Source organism: Hemiscyllium ocellatum, chromosome X (genome assembly GCF_020745735.1).
Source record: "Hemiscyllium ocellatum isolate sHemOce1 chromosome X, sHemOce1.pat.X.cur, whole genome shotgun sequence".
NCBI classification, from domain to species: domain Eukaryota; kingdom Metazoa; phylum Chordata; class Chondrichthyes; order Orectolobiformes; family Hemiscylliidae; genus Hemiscyllium; species Hemiscyllium ocellatum.
The window spans coordinates 22,739,855-22,765,198 of NC_083453.1; the positions used below are offsets into that span (position 1 = coordinate 22,739,855).

At 40.2% G+C, this 25,344-nt stretch overlaps 1 protein-coding gene across 3 annotated transcripts in view; it reads left to right on the forward strand.

Annotated features, from left to right (window-relative positions):
• The window catches only part of pan2 (poly(A) specific ribonuclease subunit PAN2), an 83,969-nt gene that overhangs the window by 3,491 nt on the left and 55,134 nt on the right, over nt 1–25,344 (forward strand). For all 3 annotated transcript variants that reach the window (XM_060820967.1, XM_060820965.1, XM_060820966.1), the window contains exons 3-8: nt 699–868; nt 3,063–3,183; nt 4,828–4,905; nt 13,874–14,141; nt 15,149–15,491; nt 17,060–17,156. In XM_060820967.1, the coding sequence (XP_060676950.1) occupies nt 699–868; nt 3,063–3,183; nt 4,828–4,905; nt 13,874–14,141; nt 15,149–15,491; nt 17,060–17,156 (1,077 nt within the window). The remainder of the gene's footprint in view (nt 1–698; nt 869–3,062; nt 3,184–4,827; nt 4,906–13,873; nt 14,142–15,148; nt 15,492–17,059; nt 17,157–25,344) is intronic.

A 25,344-nucleotide genomic window follows, 5' to 3' on the forward strand; every position in this document is an offset into this window, starting at 1 on the left:
GGGATCGCTAGAAAATCTACTTTTCCTTCACACACTCCCTTATCTTGTGAAGAAATCCCAAAAGGCCACCTGGCTGGTCCTTACTATCAGCTTGGGTGAGATGAGGAAGTTTTCAGTTCTGCTCAGGTGACTTGATACAAATTCACAAGCTGTCAGTCACAGAGAAATATATTGATTCAGTGTCATCCCACACAGTATAGTTTTGCTGCATATACATGTTATTTCCTTGCATTCTTTTGCTGTTAAATTAACACGATGCACAATAAATATTTGAAAAATCTGTTTTATTCATTTTTTAAAATTGAAAGTTTTGATTTCCCAAGACTTATCAACATAGAGCTGTCTAAGCATGCTGCCTTTTTAATGTTGACAGCTTAATTTTGATGTAGACCTGTGCAGTGTTAATCATTGTATACCACAGATCTGAGGGGTGATCCTGCATGTGGTGAACAGAATCTTCCAAATTACTTGTAATTTTTAATTGTTAAATTGTGTTTTGAAATTGAATTCAACATCCTTTTGCATTGTCATTAGTAAAACAAAATAATGGTTTTTGATAAATAGTTTATGTTTGTTGCTGCTCTTGCTATGTAATACTTTGGGAATCTTTTGAGTTTGCTTTGGATTGGTGTGGTGCTTGACTCCTTTTGTCTTCAGAAGAATGCGACTAAATTCGTCTTTGAAATTTTTCTGTCTAGGGCCATGCAACCTCCTTCTTTGGTCCCACTATGGAACGCTACTCATCCTTTCAAGTTAACGCCAATGATGACATACGTCACATCCAAAGCATAGACAGTGGAGTGCTCTTTTTAAATAAGAATAACCTCAAGTGCTTTACTCGAGGAGGACTTATAATATTTGATTATGCGTAAGTTTTTAAGTTTAGATCCTGTAACTTAAAGGCAAGGCATTAAAAGTAGATGAACAGATGAGTTGAAGAGGTAAAGAGTATTGGAGTTCTTTTTTCCCACTTCCTGTTTGGAATGTGAGCATTGCTGGTCGGGCCAGCATTTAATACCCATTCCTAATTAAACTTGAGAAGATGATGGTGAGTTGCCTTATCGAATTACTGCAGCCCACATGACGGAGGTACTTTTAGAATAAGGGAGTGAGCTCCCATGCATTTGCTGCTGTTCTTCTAAGTTGTAGAATTTGCAGGTTTGGAAAGTGCTGTTGAAGGGACCTTGGTGAGTTTCTGTGGTGCATCTTGTAAATAGTACATGCTGCTGCTACTGTATATGGGTGGTGGAGGGAATGAATGATTAAATTTAGCAGCTGGGATAACCGATCGAGTGGGTTACTTTGTCTTGGATGATGTTGAATGTCATGGGTGTGCTTGCAGCTGTGTTCATCCAGACAAGTGGGGAGTATTCCATCAATCTCCTGACTTGTGCCTTGTAGATGGTAAACAACAGGTTTTTGGGAAATCAGGAGGTGAGTTAGCTCCTGCAAAATTCCTAAACTCTAATCTTGCTTAATCATACGATTAAGTTGTTATGTTGACACACCTACAGTTTTATTCCTCTCTCTCTTTCTTCCCCAGGCCCCCAATTTTCACCTCTCTTGTGATGATGTTGATTGGGCTGTATGTTTCCACGATGCTGACCGGCCATGTGTAACTTGAGTGGCTATTCTTGTGTCACTTCAACTGTTGCTTCGCCCAGTGTCACTCTTTGGCTAGTTGTATATATTAATGTTTGGTGAGAATCTGGCCGGATGTGGCTGTAAGGTTTCACTTCAATTGGTGGTGAAGAATGTGGCATTAGTCAGTGTTATAGGTTATGTGAGCAATAGCAAAATTTCAAGAGGGCTGTTGCAACTTTTGGAATTGCATTTCAGAATGGGGCAGCACTTTCTGAAGAAAGAAAAATGGAAGATAAAGATTGTACCTTGGGAATTCTGGTCTGTCATGCTAATTAGTCTTTGTGATGGTATTTGGCTAGGCTACAGAGGGAGCCTCTCATTTTATAAAAATCTATGCAATTCAAATGCTTATAAGTTTGAGTAATTATGAAAAGTTATTTTAGATAACCCTTAGCTGAAAGTAAATGCTTCCTGGCTCCCTGTGTGGATTTGGGTTATGTGATTTCCACTCAAATACATACAATTTGAACACAGTAATTAATCTATGTAAAAGTCAGAAATAGATTTGGCATTATAACAATCACACTAAATTTGTCACCTGAAGCACAGATCTTAGATCAAACATTTAATTCTGTTGTTCTCTGGCTTTTTAAACTTAGTTTAACTTTTTTATTTTGCTTTTCCTTAATATGCTGTTGTTGATTTTAGTCTTCATTTTATGTTTATAATTTTTAAAAAAATTGTTACTTCAATCTGAAATTTTGGAGGTTTGTGCAACTTAAAAAAAATCTGTTCTTTGATTGAGAAACTCCAAATTGATAATTCATCTGTGAACATGAAAGCAGAATGTTTGTCATCAGGCACAGAGTTACAATCACTTTTCTGCACTGTCATCTTTTCTCTTAAATATATCCAAAAGAACAATGACGTAAATGTCCTGGCGAAGAAGCAGGGTAGTTTTAAAAATGTTTTTCTATCAAATGGACATTGAACATGAGTTAAATCTGTAGTGTGAGAGAGCTGTGGGATTCAAGATCTGTTAAATAGTAAAGCTCCCAATTCTGTCTCACATATTGAATGTCTCCAGTATGTCTTCAGGTCAAGCAAAATGGTAATTTGGAGGTTTACAATATTGTATTGAATGATGTGGGAACAGTGAGCATTCTATACACTTCTGACTTTATATATGCTCACCTTCAGCTCTGTGAAAGATTGGAGTCACTTTGTGACATCATATTAGTGGAAATATACAATTTAATTGAGATAGTTAACATAGTTACAATATTTTGTTTAATAATGTTTCATACTAAGTAGTAAATGGTGGTATAGAGTTTTGAATTGTCTTATTTCATTGGATAAAACACTATTTGTTGCTTCAATGTGTGTTGGCACAGTGCTAAACATGAATGTGTAGTGTTTGACTATTCCTTATTCTTGTCTATGCAATTACTTAACATTGCATTTTTTAAAATTTCTAGTATGGATGAAGTTGAGGACATGCACAGTCTTCTTCTCACTGACAACAACTCCGTTCTCTTGGGGGGCCTTCAAAATCATGTCATAGAAGTAGACTTAAATGCAGTGCAAGAAAGTGAAAAGGTAAAAAGTCCTGAGCTATAACATTACATTTTATTGGTTTAAAGTAATTTGATTCATAATTTTAAACCTGCTCTTCCCATAGTTACTGTGGTGGTATGATTTAGAGATTCTTGGACTAAAGTCCATGAAATATTGTGAAGAAAACCTCTTACAGGATAAGTGTGTGCAGATGGTTACTCAATGTTAGAAATGCTGCACTCCAGGCAACTTGTCAGCATTATTCAACACAGGCTGGAAGGTAGCACAGAAGGAAGCGGGAAAGAGAACCTGAAACACTTCACAGCTGTGCAGTGAATTGGTATGCAATAGAGAGTTATCTTGAAGTGGTCCCAATGATCACTAAAGGAACTACTAAGCCTTTTGCCATTCCAGGAAGAGCAGGGAAAAGATGTGATGTGACGCAAGCATGTTGTTGAATCTTTCAACAGAGAGAAATGCTTAAGAGGATCCATTATGATCAGCTGTGAGTAGCTGTTTTAATCCATGTAGATACATGATCAGTATTACTTGGCAATGATTCTATTTCTAATAATTTGAAGGGAGAGTTTAAATGAACATATCAGTTTTTATTTTCTATTACTTAGCATCTTTAGGTAATGCTGACTAATTTGAGATAAGAAAATAGGACTTATGTGCAGGAGTGGGCCAGTCACCCTTTGAGCCTGCGATGTCATTTGATAAGATCATAGCTGATTCTAGTTGTGGTTTTCATTCCATTTTCCTGTTTGTTCTGTGACATAACAATCTATGTCCTTTGTCTATTAAAAATCTTATCTAATTCCACTTTGAATAAATTCAATGACACAGTCTCCTCTTTCTGGAAATGAGAATTCCAAATTACTGACCCGTTGAGGAAAAAAAAATCCTAATCTCCTTTTTAAAAGGGAGACCTCTTATTTTTAAATCATTTAGTCACCCCCACAAGAGGAATCATCTTTCCAGTATCCACCTGATCAAGTTCCCTCAAGATCTTATTTTTTTGTGATAAGATCGCCTCACTGTTCTAAACTCTATTGGGTATCGGCTCAGCTTGTTTAACTTTTCTTTACAAGGTGGGTGCTTTATCTAAGAGTAACTCGTGAACCTACTCTGAAATGCTTCTAAAACAATTATATCCTTTTGAAAATAGGAACCAAATCTATACACAGTACTCAAGATGAGGTTTCACAAAAGCCTATATAGAGGCAGTAAAATGTCTCTGTTTATATTCCATTCTCCTGGCAATAAATGCTGAAGCGAATCGTTGCCAATTGTCATGCTGTAACTTTGACTTGTTCTTTCTCTATTGCCTCAACCAATCTTTGAGGGTCAATATGTGCTTCTTTTTGCTTCCCATTTTCTAAACCCATCATGCTTTGTGGTTTTTGTGAGGTATTTTAGGCATACAACTAGTAGGACTTGGGTTGAGATTATCCAAGCATTTATGGTTCCTTGAAAAATAGACCTTCAATGTAGTCTGGGCTACATTTCAAGGCAGGTTAAAGGTCAGTGTGACTAACCACTGCTGCACCTCTTGCCATCTGTTATTTCCTTCATAGTAAAAATTCCTTTTTGGCTCAAACACAAGTTGTGAGAGCCTTTGAAAGGTTAATGAAGAATATTTCATCTTAATATACACTACTTGATTTTTGTTTCTCTTCCCAGTACACAGTTGAAGTTCCAGGAGTTACAATCATGCGACAGTCCAACCGCTTCTTCTTTTGTGGCCATACATCAGGAAAGGTATTTATACTGGATGTATTGAACTTAATACAATAATTTGTCGCAATAGAGTAAGGACCTGGATAACTTGGGCTCATTCTTGGGTAGGTGGGACCTCTTAAAAACAGGATGGTCTGCACCTGAACCAGAGGGGTGCCAATATCCTGGGGGGGATATTTGCTAATGCTCTTCGGGAGGGTTTAAAATAATTCAGCGGGGGATGGAAACCTGAATTGTAGCTCCAGTGTACAGGAGGTTGAGAATAGCGAGGTCTTAAATAAGGTTTCAAGGTCGCAAGAGTGTACTGGCAGGCAGGAAGGTGGTTTGAAGTGTATCTGCTTCAACGCCAGGACCATCTGGAATAAGATGGGTGAACTTGCAGCATGGGTTGGTACCTGGGACTTCAATGTTGTGGCCATTTCGGAGACATGGATAGAGGAGGGAGAGGAATGGTTGTTGCAGGTTCCTGGGTTTCGATGTTTCAGTAAGAACAAGGAAGGTGGTAAAAAAGGGGGAGATGTGGCATTGTTAGTCAAGGACAGTATTACGGTGGCAGAAAGGACGTCTGATGATGACCTGTCTACTGAGGTTAGAAAGAGGAAAGGAAAGGTCACCCTGTTGGGAGTTTTCTATAGGCCTCCAAATAGTTCCAGAGATGTAGAAAGATGATTCTGAATAGGAGTGAAGCTGACAGGGTAGTTATGGGGGTCTTTAACTTTGCAAATATTGACTGGAAATACTATAGTTCGAATACTTTTAGATGGGTCAGATTTTGTCCAATGTGTGCAGGATAGTTTCCTGATACAGTATATAGACGAGCCAACAAGAAGCGAGGCCACGTTGGATTTGGTACTGGGTAATGAACCAGGCCAGATTTGGAGGGATGTGAGCACTTTGGTGATAGTGACTACAATTTGGTTACAGTTACTTTAGTGTTGGAAAGGGCCAGGTATATACCGCAGGGCAAAAGTTATAGCTGGGGGAAAGGCAATTATGATGCAATTAGGTGAGATTTAGGATGCATGGGTTGGGGAAGGAAACTGCAGGGGATGGGCACAATTGAAATGTGGAGCTTATTCAAGGAACAGCTATTGCATGTCCTTGTTAAGTATGTAGAGGTCAGGCAGGGAGGAAATGGTTAAGTGAGGGAACCGTGGTTTACTAAAGAACTTGAATCTCTTGTCAAGAGGAAGAAGGAGAGTTATGTAAAGATGAGATGTAAAGGCTCAGTTAGGGCACTTGAGAGTTACAAGTTAGCTAGGGAGAGCCTAAAGAGAGCGTGAAGAAGAGCCAGGAGGGAACATGAGAAGTCATTGGCAGGTAGGATCAAGAAAACCCAAAGGCTTTCTATAGGTATATCGGGAATAAAAGAATGACTAGGGCAAGATTAGGGCCAGTCAAGGACAGTAGTGGAAAATTGTGCGTGGAGTCTGAGAAGATAGGAGAGGTGCTAAATGAATATTTTTCGTCAGTATTCACATGGAAAAAGATAATGTTGTGGAGGAGAATACTGAGATACAGGCGACTAAACTAGACGGGATTGAGGTTCATAGGAGGTAGTGTTAGCAATTCTGTAAAGTGTGAAAATAAGTCCCCTGAGCTGGATGGTATTTATCCTAGGATTCTCTGGGATGCTAAGGAGCAGTTTGCAGAGCCTTTGGCTTTGATCTTTATGTCACCATTGTCTACAGGAATAGTGTTAGAAGACTGGAGGATAGCAAATGTTGTTCCCTTGTTCAAGAAAGGGAATAGAGACAACCCTGGTAATTATAGACCAGTGAGCTTTACTTTGGTTGTGGGTAAATTGTTGGAAAAGGGTTATAAGAATAGGATTTATAATCATCTAGAGAGAGGAATAATTTGATTAGGGATAGTCAACACAGTTTTGTGAAGGGTAGGTTGTGCCTCACTAACCTTTATTGAGTTCTTTGAGAAGGTGACCAAACAGCTGGATTAGGATAAAGCGGTTGATGTGGTGTATGCAGATTTCAGTCAAGTGTTTGATAAGGTTCCCCATGGTAGGCTATTGCAGAAGATACAGAGGCATAGGATTAAGGGCAATTTAGCAGTTTGGATATGTAATTGGCTAGTTGTAAGAAGGCAGAGTGTGGTGGTTGATGGGAAATTTTCATCCTGGGAGTTCACTTACTAGTCGTGTACCACAAGGATCTTTTTTGGGAACATTGCTGTTTGTCATTTTTATAAATGACCTGGATGAGGGCATAGAAGATGGTTTAGTAAATTTGCGGGTGACACTAAAGTCGGTGGAGTTGTGGACAGTGCGGAAGGATGTTGCAGATTGCAGAGGGACATAGATAAGCTGCAGAGCTGGGCCGAGAGATGGCAAATGAAGTTTAATGCGGGGAAGTGTGAGGTGATTCACTTTGGACAGAGTAACAGGGCTAATGGTAAGATTCTTGATAGTGTGGATGAACAGAGAGATCTCTGTGTCCATGTACATAGATCCCTGAAAGTTGCCGCCCTGGTTGATAGTGTTGTTAAGAAGGCGTATGGTGTGTTAGCCTTTATTGGTAGAGGAATTGAGTTTTGGAGCCATGAGGTCATGTTGCAGCTGTACAAAACTCTGGTGCTGCCACACTTGGAGTATTGTGTACAGGTCTGGTGGCCGTGCGATAGGAAGTGTGTGGAAGTATTGGAAAGGGTGCAGAAGAGATTTACCAGGATGTTGCATCATATGAAGGGAAGGTCTTACTAGGAAAGGCTGAGGGACTTGAAGCTGTCTTCATTACAGAGAAGAAGATTGAGCGGCGACTTAATAGACAAATACAAGTTGATTAGAAGTTTCGATAGATTGGACATTGAGAGCTGTTTTTCTCAGATGGGACATAGCTTTAAATTGAGGGATGATAGATATAGGACAGATGTCAGAGGTAGTTTCTTTACTCAGTAGTAGGGGTGTAGAACGAACTGTCTGCAACCGTAGTAGACTTGCCAACTTTAAGGACATTTAAATGGTCATTGGATAAACATGTGGATGAAAATTGAATAGTGAGTTAGATGGGCTTCGAATTGGTTTCACATGTCAACACAACATGGAGGGGGTGGTGGAGGCGGGGAGGAGGAGGGCCTGTACTGCGCTGTAATGTTCTATGATGCTAGGCCAAACATACATTATTCCCATCATTTCCGTATATCCGCAATCCCTTATCACTCCATTAATAAATTCAACTTGTTGAAGCTGTATGTTTCAGTGGCCTTTGTTAGTAATTAATTTCAGAGCCCTCTGTCCACATGAGCATAGAACAATACAGCATAGAACAAGCCCTTTGGCCCTCAATGTTGCGCCGACCTGTGAACTAATCTAAGCCCATCCCCTATATCCATGTGCTTATCGAAGGATTGTTTAAATCTCCCTTTAAATCTGCCTCTGACATCTGTCTTAAATCTATCACCTCTCAACTTGCAGCCTTGCCCCCTTGTACAAGCTGACATCATCATCCTAGGAAAAAAAACTCTCACTATCTACCCTATCTAATTCTCTGATCATCTTGTATGTCTCTATCAAATCCCTTCTTAGCCGCCTTGTCTTCAATGAGAACAGACCCAAGTCCCTCAGCCTTTCCTCATAAGACCTTTGCTCCAGACCAGGCAAAATCCTGGTAAATCTCCTCTGTACCTTTTCCAATGCTTCCACATCCTTCCTGTAATGGGGTGACCAGAACTGTACGCAATATTCTAAGTGAGGCGCACTAGCGTTTGTACAGTTGCAGCATGACATCACTGATCTGGAACTCGATCCCTCTACCAATAAAACCGAACATGTCGTATGCTGCCTTAACAGCACTATCAACCTGGGTGGCAACTTTCAGGGATCTATGTACATGAACACCAAGATCCTCTGCACATCCACACTACCAAGAATCTTTCCATTGACCCAATAAACTGCCTTCCTGTTATTCTTCCCAAAGTGAATCACCTCACCTTTATCTGTATTGAACTCCATTTGCCACCTCTCAGCCCAATTCTGCAGTTTACCTAAGTCCCCTATAACATTCTTCCACACTGTCCACCAGTCTACCGACTTTAGTGTCATCTGCAAACTTACTAACCTATCCACCTATGCCTGCATCCAAGTCATTTGTAAAAATAACCAGCAGCAGTGGTCCCAAAAATATCTTTGTGGCACACCACTAGTAATCAGACTCCAGGCTGAATATTTTCCATCAACCACCACTCGTTGCCTTCTTACAGAAAGCCAGTTTCTAATCCAAACTGCTAAATCACTCTCAATCCACATTTTCTGCGATAACCTACTATGTGGAACCTTATCAAATGCCTTACTGAAGTCCATGTACACCACGTCAACTGCCCTACAGTCATCCACATGCTTGGTCACCTTCTCAAAAAAACTCGGTGAGGTTTGTGAAACACGACCTGCCCTTGACGAAACCATGTTGGCTATCTGCAATCAAATTGTTGCTTGCTAGATGATTATTAATCCTATCTCTTATAATCCTTTCCAAAACTTTTCCTACAACAGAGGTAAGGCTCACAGGTCTATTATTACCTGGGTCATCTCTGCTGCCCTTCTTGAACAAGGGCACAACATTTGCAATCTTCAATCCTCGGGTACTAAACCTGTAGACAATGACAACTTAAAGATCAAGGCCAAAGGCTCCGCCACCACCTCCCTAGCTTCCCAGAGAATCCTCGGATAAATCCCATCCGGCCCAGGGGACCTATCGACTTTCGCACGTTCTAGAATTGATAATACCTCCTTACTAACCTCGATCCTTTCTAGTCTAATAGCCCATATCTCCGTCTTCTCCTCTACAATATTCTCCTTTTCCTGAGTGAAAACAGACGAGAAATATTCTTTTAGCACTTCTCCAATCTCCACAGAGTCCACACACAACTTCCCACTTCTGTCTTTGACTGCCCCTATTCCTACCCTAGTCATCCTTTTACTCCTCACATACCTATAGAAAGCTTTAGGGTTCTCCTTTATTCTGCTAAAGACTGCTCATGTCCCCTCCTTGCTCTTTTCAACTCTCTCTTTAAATCCTTCCCAGCTAATCTGTAACTCTAGATTGTCTCATCTGAACCATCTCGTCTCAATGTCACATAAACTTCCTTCTTCCGCTTAACAAGACATACAATTTCTTTAGTAAACTACAGTTCCCTGACCTTATCACTTCCTCCTTGCCTGACAGGGACGTACCTATCAAGGGCACGCAATATCTGTTCCTTAAACCAGCCCCACACTTCGTTTATCCCCATCCCCTGCATTTTGCTACCCTATTCTGTGCCTCCTAAGTCTTGCCTAATTGCATTATAATTGCCCTTGCTGCATCTATGACTCTTGTCCTGTGGCATGTACCTATCCTTTTCCATTGCTAAATTAAACATAACTGAATTATGATCACTCTCTCCAAAGTGCTCCCCTACCACTAAATCAAACACCTGGCCTGGTTCATTACCAAGTACCAGATCCAGTGTGGCCTCCCCTCTTGTCGGCCCTTCGACATACTGTGTTAGGAAACCCTCCACACATTGGACAAAAACTGATCCATCGACATACTAGAGTTATGGCATTTCCAGTCAATGTTGGGGAAGTTAAAGTCCCCCATAATTACCACTGTGTTCCTTTCACTCCTGCCCAGACTTATTTTGCCAATCCTCTCCTCCATATCCCTAGAACTTTGCAGAGGCCTGTATTTTAAAAAAAACTCCCAGCAGTGTGTGTGAAATACTGTCCTCTGTGAAATATTCAACATGGCTTCATTTCTTACTGCTGACTCTCTTCCTGCTAGTTTCTCATTTACACAATGAGCATTTGATATCAAGGAATGACTTTAAGGCAGCTATTTTATCCCAACAGTTTTACCATCATTTGAACCCTGCAATGAGATTACACCTTTTGTAGTTTCTAGTTTTCCAATATTCATTTTCTAAAATCCCACAGTTTTAATTGCTGAGAGAGAAATTATCAGAAAGGCTTTCTAATGAACTCTGAAATTATTTTATGAACCTATTTAGAAACATTATGACATGCCTCTGTGGGAGTTGATACTTGAACCTGGATATCTGCATAGAGATAGGTTCACTGTACTAGAAGACCCTTTTCTCTAATCAGTTCTGTCGTAATATTTTTGTCATTTCAGAATATTGAGTGCTTTATTTATGAAATGTGGATTTCCTTCAGATATCTAGCCTGATTTCGGTTACATTTTGAAAGAAGAATCAACATTTTCAAAATGTTTCTTTAGAGACCTTGGAAAAGCCTCAAAGGTTACTATCCTTATCCCTGGAAACTGAATTTTCATTTGGATCCGGCAATCAGTAGCTTGGGGATTACCTATGAATATTGAGTTGTTCAGGAAGTTCTGCTGAACTAATCAGACGTGAGTTGTCAGAGTCACAGATGTACAACATAGAAATAGATTCTTTGGTCCAATTCGTCCATGCTGACCAGATATCCTAAATTAATCCAACCCCATTTGCCAGCACTTGGCCCTTATCCCTCGAAGCTCTTCCTATTCGTATACCCATCCAGATGCCTTTTAAATGTTGTTATTGTTCCAGCCTCCACTATTTCCTCTGACAGCTCTGTGTGGAAAAAGTTGCCCCTTAGGTCCCTTTTATATCTTTTCTCTCTCACCCTAAACCTATGTCCTCTAGTTCTGGACTCTCCCATCCTAGGGAAAGACCTTGTCTATTTACCCTATCCATGCCCCTCATGATTTTATAAACTTCTGTAAGGCAACCCCTCAGCCTTCGACTCTCTAGGGAAAACAGCCCCAGCCTATTCAGCCTCTCCCTGGAGCTCAAATCCTCCAACCCTGGCAATATCCTTGTAAATCTTTGCTGAAGCCTTTCAAGTTTCACAACATCCTTCCTATAGGAGGGAATACAGAATTGAACACAGTATTCCAAAAGTGGCCTAACCAATGTCCTGTACAGCTACAAATGACCTCCCAACTCATATACTCAATGCTCTGACCAATAAAGGCCTTCTCACTATCCTATCTACCTGTGACTCCACTTTCAAGCAACTATGAACCTGCACTCCAAGGTCTCTTTGTTCAGCAACATTCCCCAGGACCTTACCATTAAGTGTATAAGTCCTGCTCTGATTCGCCTTTCCAAAATGCAGCACCTCACATTTATCTAAATTAAACTCCATATGCCACTCCTCAGCCCATTGTACACTGTGGTAACTTCTTCGCTGTCCACTACATCTCCAATTTTGGTGTCACCTGCAAACTTACTAACTATACATCAAAATCATTTATATAAATGATGAAAAGCAGTGGACCCAGCACCGATCCTTGTGGCACACCACTGGTTACTGGTCTCTAGTCTGAAAAGCAATCCTCCACCACCACTCTGTCTTCTAAGTTCAAGCCAGTTCTGTATCCAAATGGCTAGTTCTCCCTGTATTCCATGTGATTTAACCTTGCTAACCAGTCTGGCATAAGAAACCTTCCTCGGATAACTTCTATGTAAATTTTATTGGAAAGTCAAAAAGATTGCTCTGTTTAAGTATTATACAAATTTGTGTTTTTACCTAGGAAAGCATTTAGCTGTCTTGCTATTGCTCTTCTTTCCCAACGAATTCAACACTCACCAAGAATTGAATTTGGAAAATTGGAAAGTGGCTAATGCTGTTGATTCGTCACTAGTCTTTTACCTTTTGGGTTCTGGGTTTAAAACCAGCCCAGTTTCAGAATACAGTCGTTTTTGCTGGCTTTAAGGGTACTGCCTAACCAGTTTGGATAGAGTCTGTCCAATTCCTAATGGCAATAAGACTATGGACGTTTCACAATATTTGGCATCTCCAGCAGAGACCACAGGATTGCTTGTCTGTGATATGAAGAATTTACACTGGTTCTTAGGAGCACGGTTCTTAGTTTGGGGATGAATAGAGGAAGACTTGTCTGATCTGGCTGCACTATCCCTGAACTGGTAATGCTTGTTGCCTGAAATGGAAAGAATTCCCCAGTACTGACATATTCCTCTTTGAACACAAAATTTAACTAAAAACAGAATTTGTGTCCCTCCGTAATGGCCAGAATGCTAATTAAAGCACTATTGGGGTATGTTATATGAGTCTCCATCTTGTGCTTGTTTGCTTGAAAATTCATTAAAAGACTTTTTTTCTAATCTGCCTCCCATTATGCTTCCTAATTAGTGAAGGGGGCATCGCAACTGATCCGATGCACACCTTACATCGGAATGCATGGAAAATCCCTGCTGGATTCATCTCCACCCTATCCCCCCTCCCTCAGTGCTCGCTTGAAACACTTTTATTTTGGAAGCAAATGTAACTTTAGTATTTTTTTGAGTTGAGTCTCATTTAATTTTGTGATTTTAGAATTTGAAATAATTGAGTGAGGTAGCAGCTCCAAAATCACGTAAACATTCAGGGCAAGTGGTAATAGCCACCAATGGAGAAGTGAGGCTTTTTTAGAATTTTACAGCAGAAGCAGAACTGAAATAGTCGTAAGAAAATGGGAAGAACAAATTAGTGGTGTCAACTGTTGGAATTGATAGCTAATCTCCCACAAAGACCATAATGGTTGATCAAGTTTAACTTGTTTTCTTCCCAAATTTCCCCTCTTTCTCCCCTTCTCAAGGTGGTTTAAGGATGTGGTCACCCCACCTGTGGCAATTCTTCTGTTTGAGCTGAAGTTCTGAGTGTTAGCAGATTGATGGGAAGGAAGCATTACAGCTGAGTCTAATTCTGTGTTCCAGTTTCAACAATATGTGCATACTTCAAGTAGAGATTATTGGATAGTAGTTAGGGTGCCCGAGATATATTATTTCCCCACTCCCACCTTTCCCCCAGCAGCCCTCAAATGGTGAGACTAAATTTGGAATATCTCTCCTGCTCTGTAGCAAGAATTGAACATGGAATTTTCCAAGATTATGATAGTACCATAGTGGCAGCGGGTTTATTCGATGAATCATTGAGGTAAAACATGCAACTTGCTTTTCGTGCATTGTAATTATCCTTGTCTTTTAGGTATCCCTTCGAGATTTGAGAAGTTTTAAAATGGAGCATGAATTTGATGCTTACTCTGGAAGCCTCTCTGATTTTGATGTACATGGAAATCTATTGGTAACATGTGGCTTTTCAAATCGAATGAATGGCTTGTCATGTGACAGATTCTTGATGGTGTATGATCTCCGTATGATGCGGGCAATCAGCCCGTTGCAGGTTCATGTGGATCCTCTCTTCCTGAGATTTATTCCTACATACACATCAAGACTGGCCATCATCTCTCAATCAGGTACTACTCAAAAGGCCAGAGTGTTTGCAGAGCATTTATGTTTATAAACTTTATTAACAGATATGATGATGCTTGTGGTGTGTTGGACAATATGCTGTCCCAAAATGACAGGAATATTATGCCATGTAAGGTCCTGGACATTAATCTACTGCTGCAGGATCAGCTTGAGGTTAATTGTTAGGGAAAATTTGTTTTGGTTTGCAAACCTTGTACTTCCCCAGTTTTTCCCCAAAATGAAGAAATCAGCAGGAAAGGAATTCATTGTTCGCTTCAAAAAAAAGTATGACATAAATTTGCATGCATGATGGAATCATTCCAGAGTTTTTACATATTATTTCAAACTATTACTTCAGTTACTGAAAATAATTAAACACAGCCATAAATGACTGAAGCCTCGCTCCAAACAGTTTTTAATGTTTACTACATGTTTTATTTTCATTTAGCCAGTGCTATATTTTTCTGTTGAATTCTATTTTTAGTAAAAATTTGTTTCTGCTCGTCTAGTTCTGTGTGGGATTAATTTAAAATAAAATTCAGACACTTGATGAAATTCAGATCGATAATAGCTTTGATGTGGCAATGTTAAAAGAAAGATAACCACAATAAACCAGCAGCAAAAATCACAAAGGATGAAAGGGTGAAATGTTAACATTTTGAAGTTGTTTGTGCTGTAACCTAGAAAATCTTTGGCAATATATTAAAGGCTTCAACATACTTGACAATTATGGTAGACGAGAGCACTACTGTTTAGATTTGATCTGGTGAATGTCTTGCAATGTGCTCTCTGCAATCTGACAAGCTTCCAGATTTCCTCTTTAATCCTAAAGCTGACTGTGTCCTAACACAAACCACTCCTGGTAAATGCCACTGGTGTAGAAACTATTAGTGAGTTATGTAGTATATGGAGTGTGGACTTAAAACAGCCAGCATGCTAGTATGTCTGGCAAAAAATCTTGTTCAAGCCAGTTTGTTCTAGTTATCTTTGTTCTCCATTTGTTCTTTTGCAGGGCAATGCCAATTTTGTGAACCAACAGGCCTTGCAAGCCCAGCAGATATTTTCCACATTAACACTGTAGGACAATTAGTCATGACATTTGATGTATCTTCTAGCAAGCAAGCTTTGGTGTTTGGAGACTCTGGAGGATGTGTACATCTATGGGCAGACTCACCAGATGCTACTTTTAATGCCTATTCTCGTGAGACTGAGTTTCCAATGCCATGTGTGGTAGATACTCTACCACATCTAGATTGGAACGATGATCTTTTGCCTTTATCGCTCATTCCTGTCCCTCTTATTACTGAATCTCTATTGTCTGACTGGCCAACAGCAAACTGTAGTGTTACACCCAGGTAACTGAAAGTTTATTGCTGGACACTTGTAAAATGCGCACTGAAGCACACGAATGCAAGTTTTCTCAAACCGATTAGATGTTTTTAACAGCAAAAGTACATTCAATGTATTGCTATTTTTCCACCACATTTAACTTTGGATGCTCACTTCCCTTATGTTAACTTCTCAGCAATCCCTCATGTTAATAACTTCCAACTGAAATCTCATTCCTTTCATTGATAATATTCTTTATTTCTCTAAGTGAATGCCACTAGTGCAATTTGGCACTAATCATTTGACTCCTCTCTCTTACATTTGCTTCTATTTACAGGTGTTACCAGTGTCCTCAATTTAGATAGTAACATCGGAGACCGTCACACATAATGAGTAATTCTCAAATTGACTTACTTGCATGACTTTCTTAACCAACAACATGCCCTAAATTCTTTGCTGTCCCTCTAAGTGTTAGTCACTGGTATTACCTGATAGATCATGAATTGAGATAATGTTGAACAGCATACATTGATTTCTTATTCTAATTGTGCTTACCATTCCTTTTTGGGTATTTTCAACCATATGTCAAGAGTGTGGCGCTGGAAAAGCGCAGCAGATCAGGCAGCATCCGAGGAGCAGGAGGATCGATGTTTCGGGCATAAGCCCTTCATCAGGAATCGGGAAGCTTATGCCCAAAATGTCGATTCTGCTGTTCCTTGGATGCTGCCCGATCTGCTGTGCTTTTCCAGCTCCACACTCTCAACTCTGATCTCCAGCATCTGCAGTCCTCACTTTCTCCTATTTTCAACCATATGCCTTCTTCTTAAAGAACAGCCTGGCACTAATTTACTCCTAGTCTCCATTGTTATCTAACCCATAATTAGGAAATATGAGAGTACACTTTTGTGAATTCCCTGCTTGTGATCAAGAAAAGTTGATAACATTACCCTCCCCTCTCCTTGACCTGTTAGATCAGAAACACAGCTGCAGAATTGTGGATGAAGCTGTAGTTTGTCACAGTGGAAAAACTTGTTTGTACCCAAATGTGCAGGGCCACTCGATTATATGTTCAATCTCTTCTTCAATTTGATACCGAATGTTGGAATCGTGTGAGGGAATGAAGTATCTTAGAATTGATTTGGTTCTAATAATGCAGTCTTACTGTGGTTTATGCGAATGCTATTATAAAGTTACACACAAGACCTGGATTTCCCATTTGCAATACTCAAATCTTCCCGTGTGGCCAATGCTGTATCAGATCTTCTTATTTGACTCCTGTTATTTCCTGGTTACTTGTTCATGTTTACATTTGGATGAGTATAAGGATAGGGGAAGTCTAAACTATTTGCATATTCTTTGTGACATGAAATTGCTACAGTACAGAAGATATACAATTTATGATTATATAATTTCTGGAAAGAAGAATAAAGCAAGCAGGAATATATTAATAGTCTGGTAGTACAGAATGTCCCAATGTACTCCATCTTCTTTGAGAGACATAGTTCACTTTTGGAGGTCTTGCAATTCTCCAGTAACTAAAAATGACCCTTCAGTCTGTTTTAGATTAATTACCCTTGTGATTATTTTGTTTCAGACGAGCTCCACCTGTCGATCTTGAGATACTGCGTACTATGAAGAAAGTTGGGTTTATTGGATATGCGCCGAATCCCAAAACAAAACTGAGAAATCAGGTAAAAACAAATCTGTACCTGTAATTAAATGGTGCATTTACTTGTGACCTTAAATGAATAAATGTTTTGGTATTGGATGGAACACACATCATGCTGGAAGTTATTATTGTTTAGTACCTTTATTTGGAAAGATGTTGCGAGGTGAACTTGTTTTATTTAAAAAATAAATCTACTTTTTGGGAAGAATATTAATCAGCTTCCCTGATGATCCACTCAGTAAAGGCAATGTTAGTGAGCCGAACAGGAGTAGGTCTTTCGGCCCCTCACACCTGCCCCGCCATTCTATAAGCTCGTGGCTGGTCTGCCTAGACCTCAACTCCTCCATGTAAGCTCCTCATAGCCCTTATCTCCCCAATATTTTAAAAATGCATCTACCTCCTGTAAATCATTTCAGTGATCTAGCCTCCACAACTGTTTTGGGGTAGACAAGTCCACATTCTCACTACCCTCTAGGAGAAGAAATTACTTTGCAAATTAGCTTTAAATAAACATACTGTTATTCTGTAACTGTCATCTTGTTTGAGATTGCCTCACTAGTGGAAACTTAGAACAGTACGGTACAGTACAGCACAAGAACAGGCCCTTCGGCTCACCACGAGTGTGCCAACCAGAATGCCATTCCAAATTAATTCCATCTGTTCATTCTCTGTTTGTGTGTCTGTTTAAAAGTCTCCTAAATGTTGCGATTGTATCTGCTTCAACCAACTTTCCTGGCAGCGTGTTCCAAGCACCTACCACGCTCTTAAAATTAAACTTTCCTTGCACATGACCTTTAAGCTTTCCCGCTTTCCCCCTCTCCCCTTAAACCTATGTCCCCACGTATTTGACATTTCTACCCTGGGAAAAAGACTGTTCATCCCAACCATGCCTCTCATAATTTTATATATTTCTATCAGGTTGCTCCTTAATGATCCAAATCTTGTCCAATCTCTCTCTCTAGCTACTCGACTCCAATCCAGACAACATCTTGGTAAACCTCTTTTGCGCCCTCTCTAAGGCCTCTGCATCGTGGGTGGGATGCTCTTTGGATGGTCAGTGCAGACCTGATAGGCTGGGATGACCTCTAGCTGCTCTGTAGGGATTCTATGACCATTAAATTTGGATACATTGCACACTGTTATTAATATAGATAGCAAATAGACGCCCAAGGACTGATCCGTGTGGCACTTCACTAATTACATATTTCCTACCTGAAAAAGACCCAGTAATCCCATCTACTGGTTTCCCCCCTTTCAACTTTGCTTCTTATTTCCTCAAAGAATTCTAGCAAATTTATCAAGCATTATTTTGCTTTAACCATGTTGACTCTTTTAGATTTTGTTGAGCTTTTCTATATGTCCTGCTATTTCTTAATGAATTCTAGTATTTTCCCAACAATAGATGTTAACCCATAAATTCCTCCTTTTCTATTTCCCTCCCTTTTTGAACAGGGGAATCACATTAGCAATTTTACAATCTGCTGGAACTCTCCCAGAATCCAGTGATTTCTGGAAGATTTGAACGAATGCTTCCACTATCTCTGCAGCCACTTAACTTCAAGGATGCAGGCAGTCAAGTGCTGTTTATTGGTTTGAATTATCTGCCCTTTCCCATCTTTGTTATTAATTCCCCAGTTGCATCCTGCAAGGGTACCACATTTACTTTAGCTACTTTCTTTCTTTATACCTGTAGAAACTCTTGCTGTTTGTTTTTATATTCATGCCAATTTTCTTGTAGAATCAGTTTTCTCCCGCTTTATTAGTTTTAGTCATCTGCCACTGGTTTCCAAAGCAGTCCAAATCCTCTGGTCTACCACTAGTTTTGCTGCTTTACTTGCTTTAATTTTGATTGGATATTCTCTTTGACCGGCTTTTGTTAATCACAAGTTGTTCATCCTTCTCATCAAATCTTTCTTTTTGACTGGAATAAATTTTTGCTGAGTGTTATGAAATACCTATATAAATGTCTGCCACTGCTAATCCACTACTTTCCTGTTAGTCTATTTTCCTGGTCTGATTTAGACAACACTTAATACCTCTGTAATGGTCCTTATTTAAGTTGAGGACACTGGTTTGAGACCCAAATACTGTCCCTCAAACTGAGTGGAAAATTCTACCATGTGTGATTGCTACCCTGTAGAGCATCTTTTTTTTATATAGATATTTTTATTGGGAATTTAACATTTTGACAAATTTACAAAAATCAGCAGAATTTTCAAGCACAAACATTAATATAAAAATAGATCTTAAATATATAATCATCAAAATTCAACTAATCCACAATCATCCAGAGTGTATAGTTGAGTCGCTTACATCCTTCAAATAAGAGAAAATGTTCTCTAATACCCTCATAACAGTATGATAAAAAGGAAGTTATTTCCAAACAATAAGAACAAAAAAAAATTAAACATGTTTGAATGGAGATCTTCCCCCTTGTTCTCAGGGGGCCTTACTACCTTTCCAACGTTCCACCATATCCTCTCCCAAACAGTGTCCCACCCTCGACCCGGGCGCTCCTTAATAGGATTTAGATATAATACCGAGCTAGAGTTAACAGTGAGCTCCGCACCCCCACCCCTCCCCACCCATACCTGAGTATATCTGCTAGCATCAATGCCACGTACAAACACACATAACTATAAAATTACAACTCCAACAAATTACAGTTAAGTATAATAACATAGCAAGGAAGACAACCCCGCTCCCAGAGGCAAAAGTAAAGTAGAATAAAGTATCCATTTCTCCCCACGGAGTGTGGGAGAGGCAAGCCAACATAAATTGTCTCTTACGATTTATTTAACAGAGTCTAAAAGTTTCTTGGCCTCTTCCGATGATCTAAAATTATACTCGGATCCTTCGTGGGTAAAGCATAACGTCGCTGGGTAGCGTAAGGTGTATTGAATATCTAAGTCCCTTAAACATTTCTTCACCTCATCAAATGCCTTCCTTCTTCGTGCCAAAGCCGGGGAGAAGTCCTGAAATAACATAATCTTGGATCCTTCATGAATCATAGCTTTAGGATCCTTTCCAAGCTTTCTGGAGGCATCCAGGAGTATCTGCCTCTCCCTATAACTCTGCAGCCGGAACAGGACCGGGCGTGGGCGCTGGTTTGGGCCAGATCCGCGTACTGCGACCCGGTAGGCCCACTCCACCCTTACCCGGTCAGTTTCAGCCCCCAGGTTTAAAAGCTGGGGCAGCCATCGCTCCAGAAATACTGCTAACTGTCCTTTCCCTTCTTGTTCTTGAAGGCCCAGCAATCGAATATTCTTTCTCCGATTTCTGTTGTCAATATCATCCATGTAGATTTCAAAGGCCCGGACTCTCTGCTCCAGAGCTCGCACCTGTTCTGCAGCTGTTTGAGCTGCAGCCTCGGAGGTCGTGGCCTTTAGCTCCGCCCCCTCCACTCGGCCCTGTAATTCCTCGAGAGCCTGGCTGTACTTTTGTAACTTTTCTTCGAATGCATTCCATCTCTGTCTGGATTCTGCGATGAAATTGACGAGTGTCGTTTCCAGCCTGGCAATCATCTCTTCAAGGCCTGTTTTTACATCAGCTGCAGCCACAGGAGAGGAGGGTGGGGGAGGGGTCTTTGTTTTCTGAGAGCTGCGGGGTCCCTTTGATTTACTCATTATCCACTCAGTATTAGACTGTTTAAATATAATATTCAGCAGCTAATTAAGATTAAAGAAATTTTTTGGGTGGTTTGGCAAGTGTGGTGGGGGCAGGAAACCCACTTTTCCCAGGTTTTGGGAAGGGCTCTGTAGACTCAGACTTGCTGAGTCGCCGCCATCTTGGATCTCCCCTGTAGAGCATCTTTAATGATCTCATTACACATTAGTAGATCCAAAGTAGCCTGTGCCTGGGTAGGTTGTGCAATGCACCGCCCTAAAAAAGAAGCTTAGATGCACTTTAGAAGTTCCTCTTCCATGTTACTCTTGCCCACCTGATTTGTTCAGTGAATATGGAGATTAAAATTACCGATGATAATTGTAGTGCTCTTCTTGTTCATCTCCATCATTTCTCAATTTATACTTTGTCCTAAAGCAGCTCTTCAGGGGCCTATAGACGATTGCCACCTGTGACATTGTTCCTTTGCCATTTCTTATTTCTGTCCAAACTGGCTCCACATCACAATCCATTGCATCTGTATCACTGCTTGCCACCACCCTTTCTTTATTAACAACCCTATCCCACCTCCTTTTCCATTTTTCCTATTCTTTTCGAAAGTCAAAATCCTTGAATATTGAGTTCCCCGTTTTAGTCACCCCGCAATCACTTTAAAGCTGTCAAATCATTCATTTATTTCTGTTTGTGCCGTCAACTCATTTATCTTGTTACAAATGCTGCATACATTTGCATAAAGAATCTTAAGCTTTCTAATTTTACCATTGTTATTTATTCTGGTTCTAATTTCTGCTGCATTCTTCTGCCTGTATTTTCTGCACCTTCCTGTTACTTGGATTTATTATTCATCTCTTCACTGCCCTGCACCTCTTTGACTTTTAAGCTCCCTTCCAATTGAATATTCCCCATCCACCCTACCCCAATTAGCCATATTCATACTAAAAAAAATACTTGATTCATTTCCTGGTCTTTTCTGAGGTAGCTGGAATAGCAGTGAAGACTTAGTAGTTGGCTTCAATAGAGAGGGGAAGACTATAGATGGTTCCCATGCTTGCTTGCTATCCAGCAGTTGCAACTGAAATGTGTGGAGACCAGGAAATAATATTGGGCTTGGTTATGATGCCCCTTGTGATTGAAACAATCTGCTGTTATTCACTGTTTAGGTCTACACCAAAATAATGGTTACTGAAGAGGGGTACCATGTGTGGCACTGATGTGTTTTTTCATACTATGGAGCACACTTTTAATGTACAGGAATGTAGCAAAATGTGATGTCGTGTTCTTCACCATTAACATGTTTTTGTTTTACACAATTGAAACAGTTCTAAGTTGTTTTTTCAAAATGCGTTTTTTAAAAATTGCCATTTTCATCGAGAAAACAACTTCAAATACATAATTTGGAGGTGCTGGTGTTGGACTGGGATGTACAAAGTTAAAAATCACGCAACACCAGTTGGAGTCCAACAGGTTTATTTGGGAGCACTAGCTTTCGGAGTGCTGCTCCTTCATCAGGTGGTTGTCCTAAATGGTGGGTCATGACCCCCCCAATGAGGTCACTGAAATAGTTTGGGGATGCATGCTTTCCCTCGTTTGAGGTAGCAATGGTGATGATGGACAACAGACTCTGGACAGACAGTTCTGTGAGTCATGATCCGCTTGCAAATGAGCAAAAGGGCTAAAGGTAATCTAAGGGTAACAGTTTTCAGAGTTAGGGGATGGCAAGTCCATGGGGACAAGCAGGGTACGTGTGACATCATGGACAGAACATATGTGTCTCAGACAATACATCTTTGGAAAATGTTACCAGCTACATAAACTTGAGTCCTGGCTTTCGGAACTTGAGCAGCAGTTGAAGTCACTCAGGAGCACATGGATTGCATGTGTAGGAACGTGTTTGCACTGTAGAATAGAAGTGTACAGGCAGAAAAGGAATGGGTGATTAACAGACAGTCTTAAAAAAAACCAGGTAGGTTGTGCAGGTGTCCCTGAGAATATTGTTTGTCAGTCAGTATTCTATTTTAGCTGAAAATGTGTTGCTGGTCAAAGCACAGCAGGCCAGGCAGCATCCCTATTCCTGAGATGCTGCCTGGCCTGCTGTGCTTTGACCAGCAACACATTTTCAGCTGTGATCTCCAGCATCTGCAGACCTCATTTTTTACTCGAGTATTCTATTTTAGAAAGAAATGATGGTGACAGTTCTTCAGGGGACTGCAGAGTCAAATGGGAGAATGAGGAGTTAAACAGAAATTAATATTGTTAAGAAGGTAGTCCTGGAGAAATTAATGGGGCAGAAATTTATGTTCCTGTGACCTGATCAGACTGTTGAAGGAAGTGGTTTTAGAGATAATTAAAGCATTGATGATAACTTTTCAGAAAAGATTTCCAGAGATTCTGTAATGATTCCTGCGCACTGAAAGCTTGCAAATGTCACCCACTATTTAAGAAAGGATCAAGAGATAAAACAGGAAACTATTGACCCATCAGTAGTAGGGAAAAGCTGTACTCCATTGTAAACGACATGTTAAGTGGACACTTTGCCCAATCAGATCATGATACCCATGTGGATTCTGAATGGACAATAGTGTTTGATAAATTTTGAGTTTTGTGAGGCTATTACTAACAAAATTGATAAAGGGGAGTTGATGGATGTAGTATAGAGCAAAGTCTCCATTATCCGACATTTTGTTATCTGCGTGTGCTTGATATCAGGGAGTTTACCATACTAGGATTTTCAGAAATCTTTTGATAAAGTCCCCAATAGGAGGTTGGTTAACAAAATTAAAGCACATGGTACAGAAGCTAATGTACCGACACTAATTAAGAATTGGCTAACAAACAGAAAACAGTAACAATAAACAGACTGTTTTCACATTGGAGGATTGACTAGTAGGACAATGCAAGGATCAGTGCTTGGGCCCCAGATGTTCACAATTCTTTTCATTGATTTGACTGTGAGGACCAAATGTAATATTTCCAAATTTGCAGAGTATACACAGCCATGTAGGGACATGTGCTGTGAGGAATGTGTTCGGAGGATTTGGACAGGCTTACTGATTTGACAGGAACATAGATTAGATTAGATTAGACTTACAGTGTGGAAACAGGCCCTTCGGCCCAACAAGTCCACACCGACCCGCCGAAGCGCAACCCACCCATACCCCTACATTTACCCATTACCTAACACTACGGGCAATTTAGCTTGGCCAATTCACCTGACCCGCACATCTTTGTGACTGTGGGAGGAAACCGGAGCACCCGGAGGAAACCCACGCAGACACGGGGAGAACGTGCAAACTCCACACAGTCAGTCGCCTGAGTCGGGAATTGAACCCGGGTCTACAGGCTTGAGAGGTTATCCACTTTGGGTACAAAGTGAAAGGTTAGCAAGTGTAGCTATACAGAGGGACTTGGGTGTTCTTGTCAATTATTCACATGCAGGTGCAGTGAGGAATTGGGAAGGCTCGGGGAATGTTAGCTGGCGACCATGCGGGAGTGGTGAATGATTGAAAAGATTACAGCTTGTATATGTATGGGGGAAATGTCGTCTTCCTGTGATGTGTGTTGTGGGGGTAAAAAAGACTAATTACTCTGTGTGTTGTCATTGGGCTTGAGAAGATATTTTTAAAAATAAAATACTTTTTTTAAAAAAAACTCCATCTTTTATGTTAATTTGTAAGACACAAATTTTAATTATATACTGAATGTTAATGTGCTGCTTTGTTGCTGATTTGTTTTTTTGCTGGCATCTGGGGCATGCTGGAAAACAGTATGAGAACTATTGCCCTAATAAATTATGCTTTCCCTCCTTTCTGGGTCTTTTCCATTTTGTTCAGAAGCTGTATTGATGGGCAGACCACCTGATCACTGACTTCTAGTCAAAGATATTATGGAGTTACAGGTAGTGACAGATGAATAATGAGACACATTATTAAAACTTTTCAGCTTGCAGTCATCAGGACATGCACAAGAATGCCAAATTTCAGACAATTACAACTCACATGAAGGCAGCAATCTATGAATTTCCCTGCAAGGAAGCCACAAACCTCTGGTCAGACTTAGATGGAAACTCTGCAATTACTCTGAGTTTGAGTGCCACTATACATTTCATAATATATCATTCTATAACCTCTTGTAACCTTCTAGCAGAAACTGGGGAAAGTCCAATTCAACTTGTTTTGAATTCCTAAACATTTGCTAGTGCATTTGAATGAAATAGACCAGTTTGCCACAACGGGAATCAAGTGCAAAGCTTATGGCACATCCTAATTGGTACAAACAAAACCAATGTTTGCTGTTGAAAAAGTGCGGCTTTTAAATTTGCAAACAAAATCCAGAACTCTACTTGGTATTGAAAATCAGAGGCAGCACTTAAAATTTTATCCCTTTTTGTGAATTTTCCGAAACCTCGGATTTTGTGGTTCTGTGGGAACCAGCAACCCACTGATGCTGCTCCCAAGTGGCCAGCCTGCAAGGATGCAGCTTGACAGTGAAGGTTGGAAAGTTATTTGACCACAGAAGCATAACGGCTGTGCCTGGTTCTGCACAAGTACACTTTGTGGCAGAGGTTACTGCATTATTAATCCTAATTT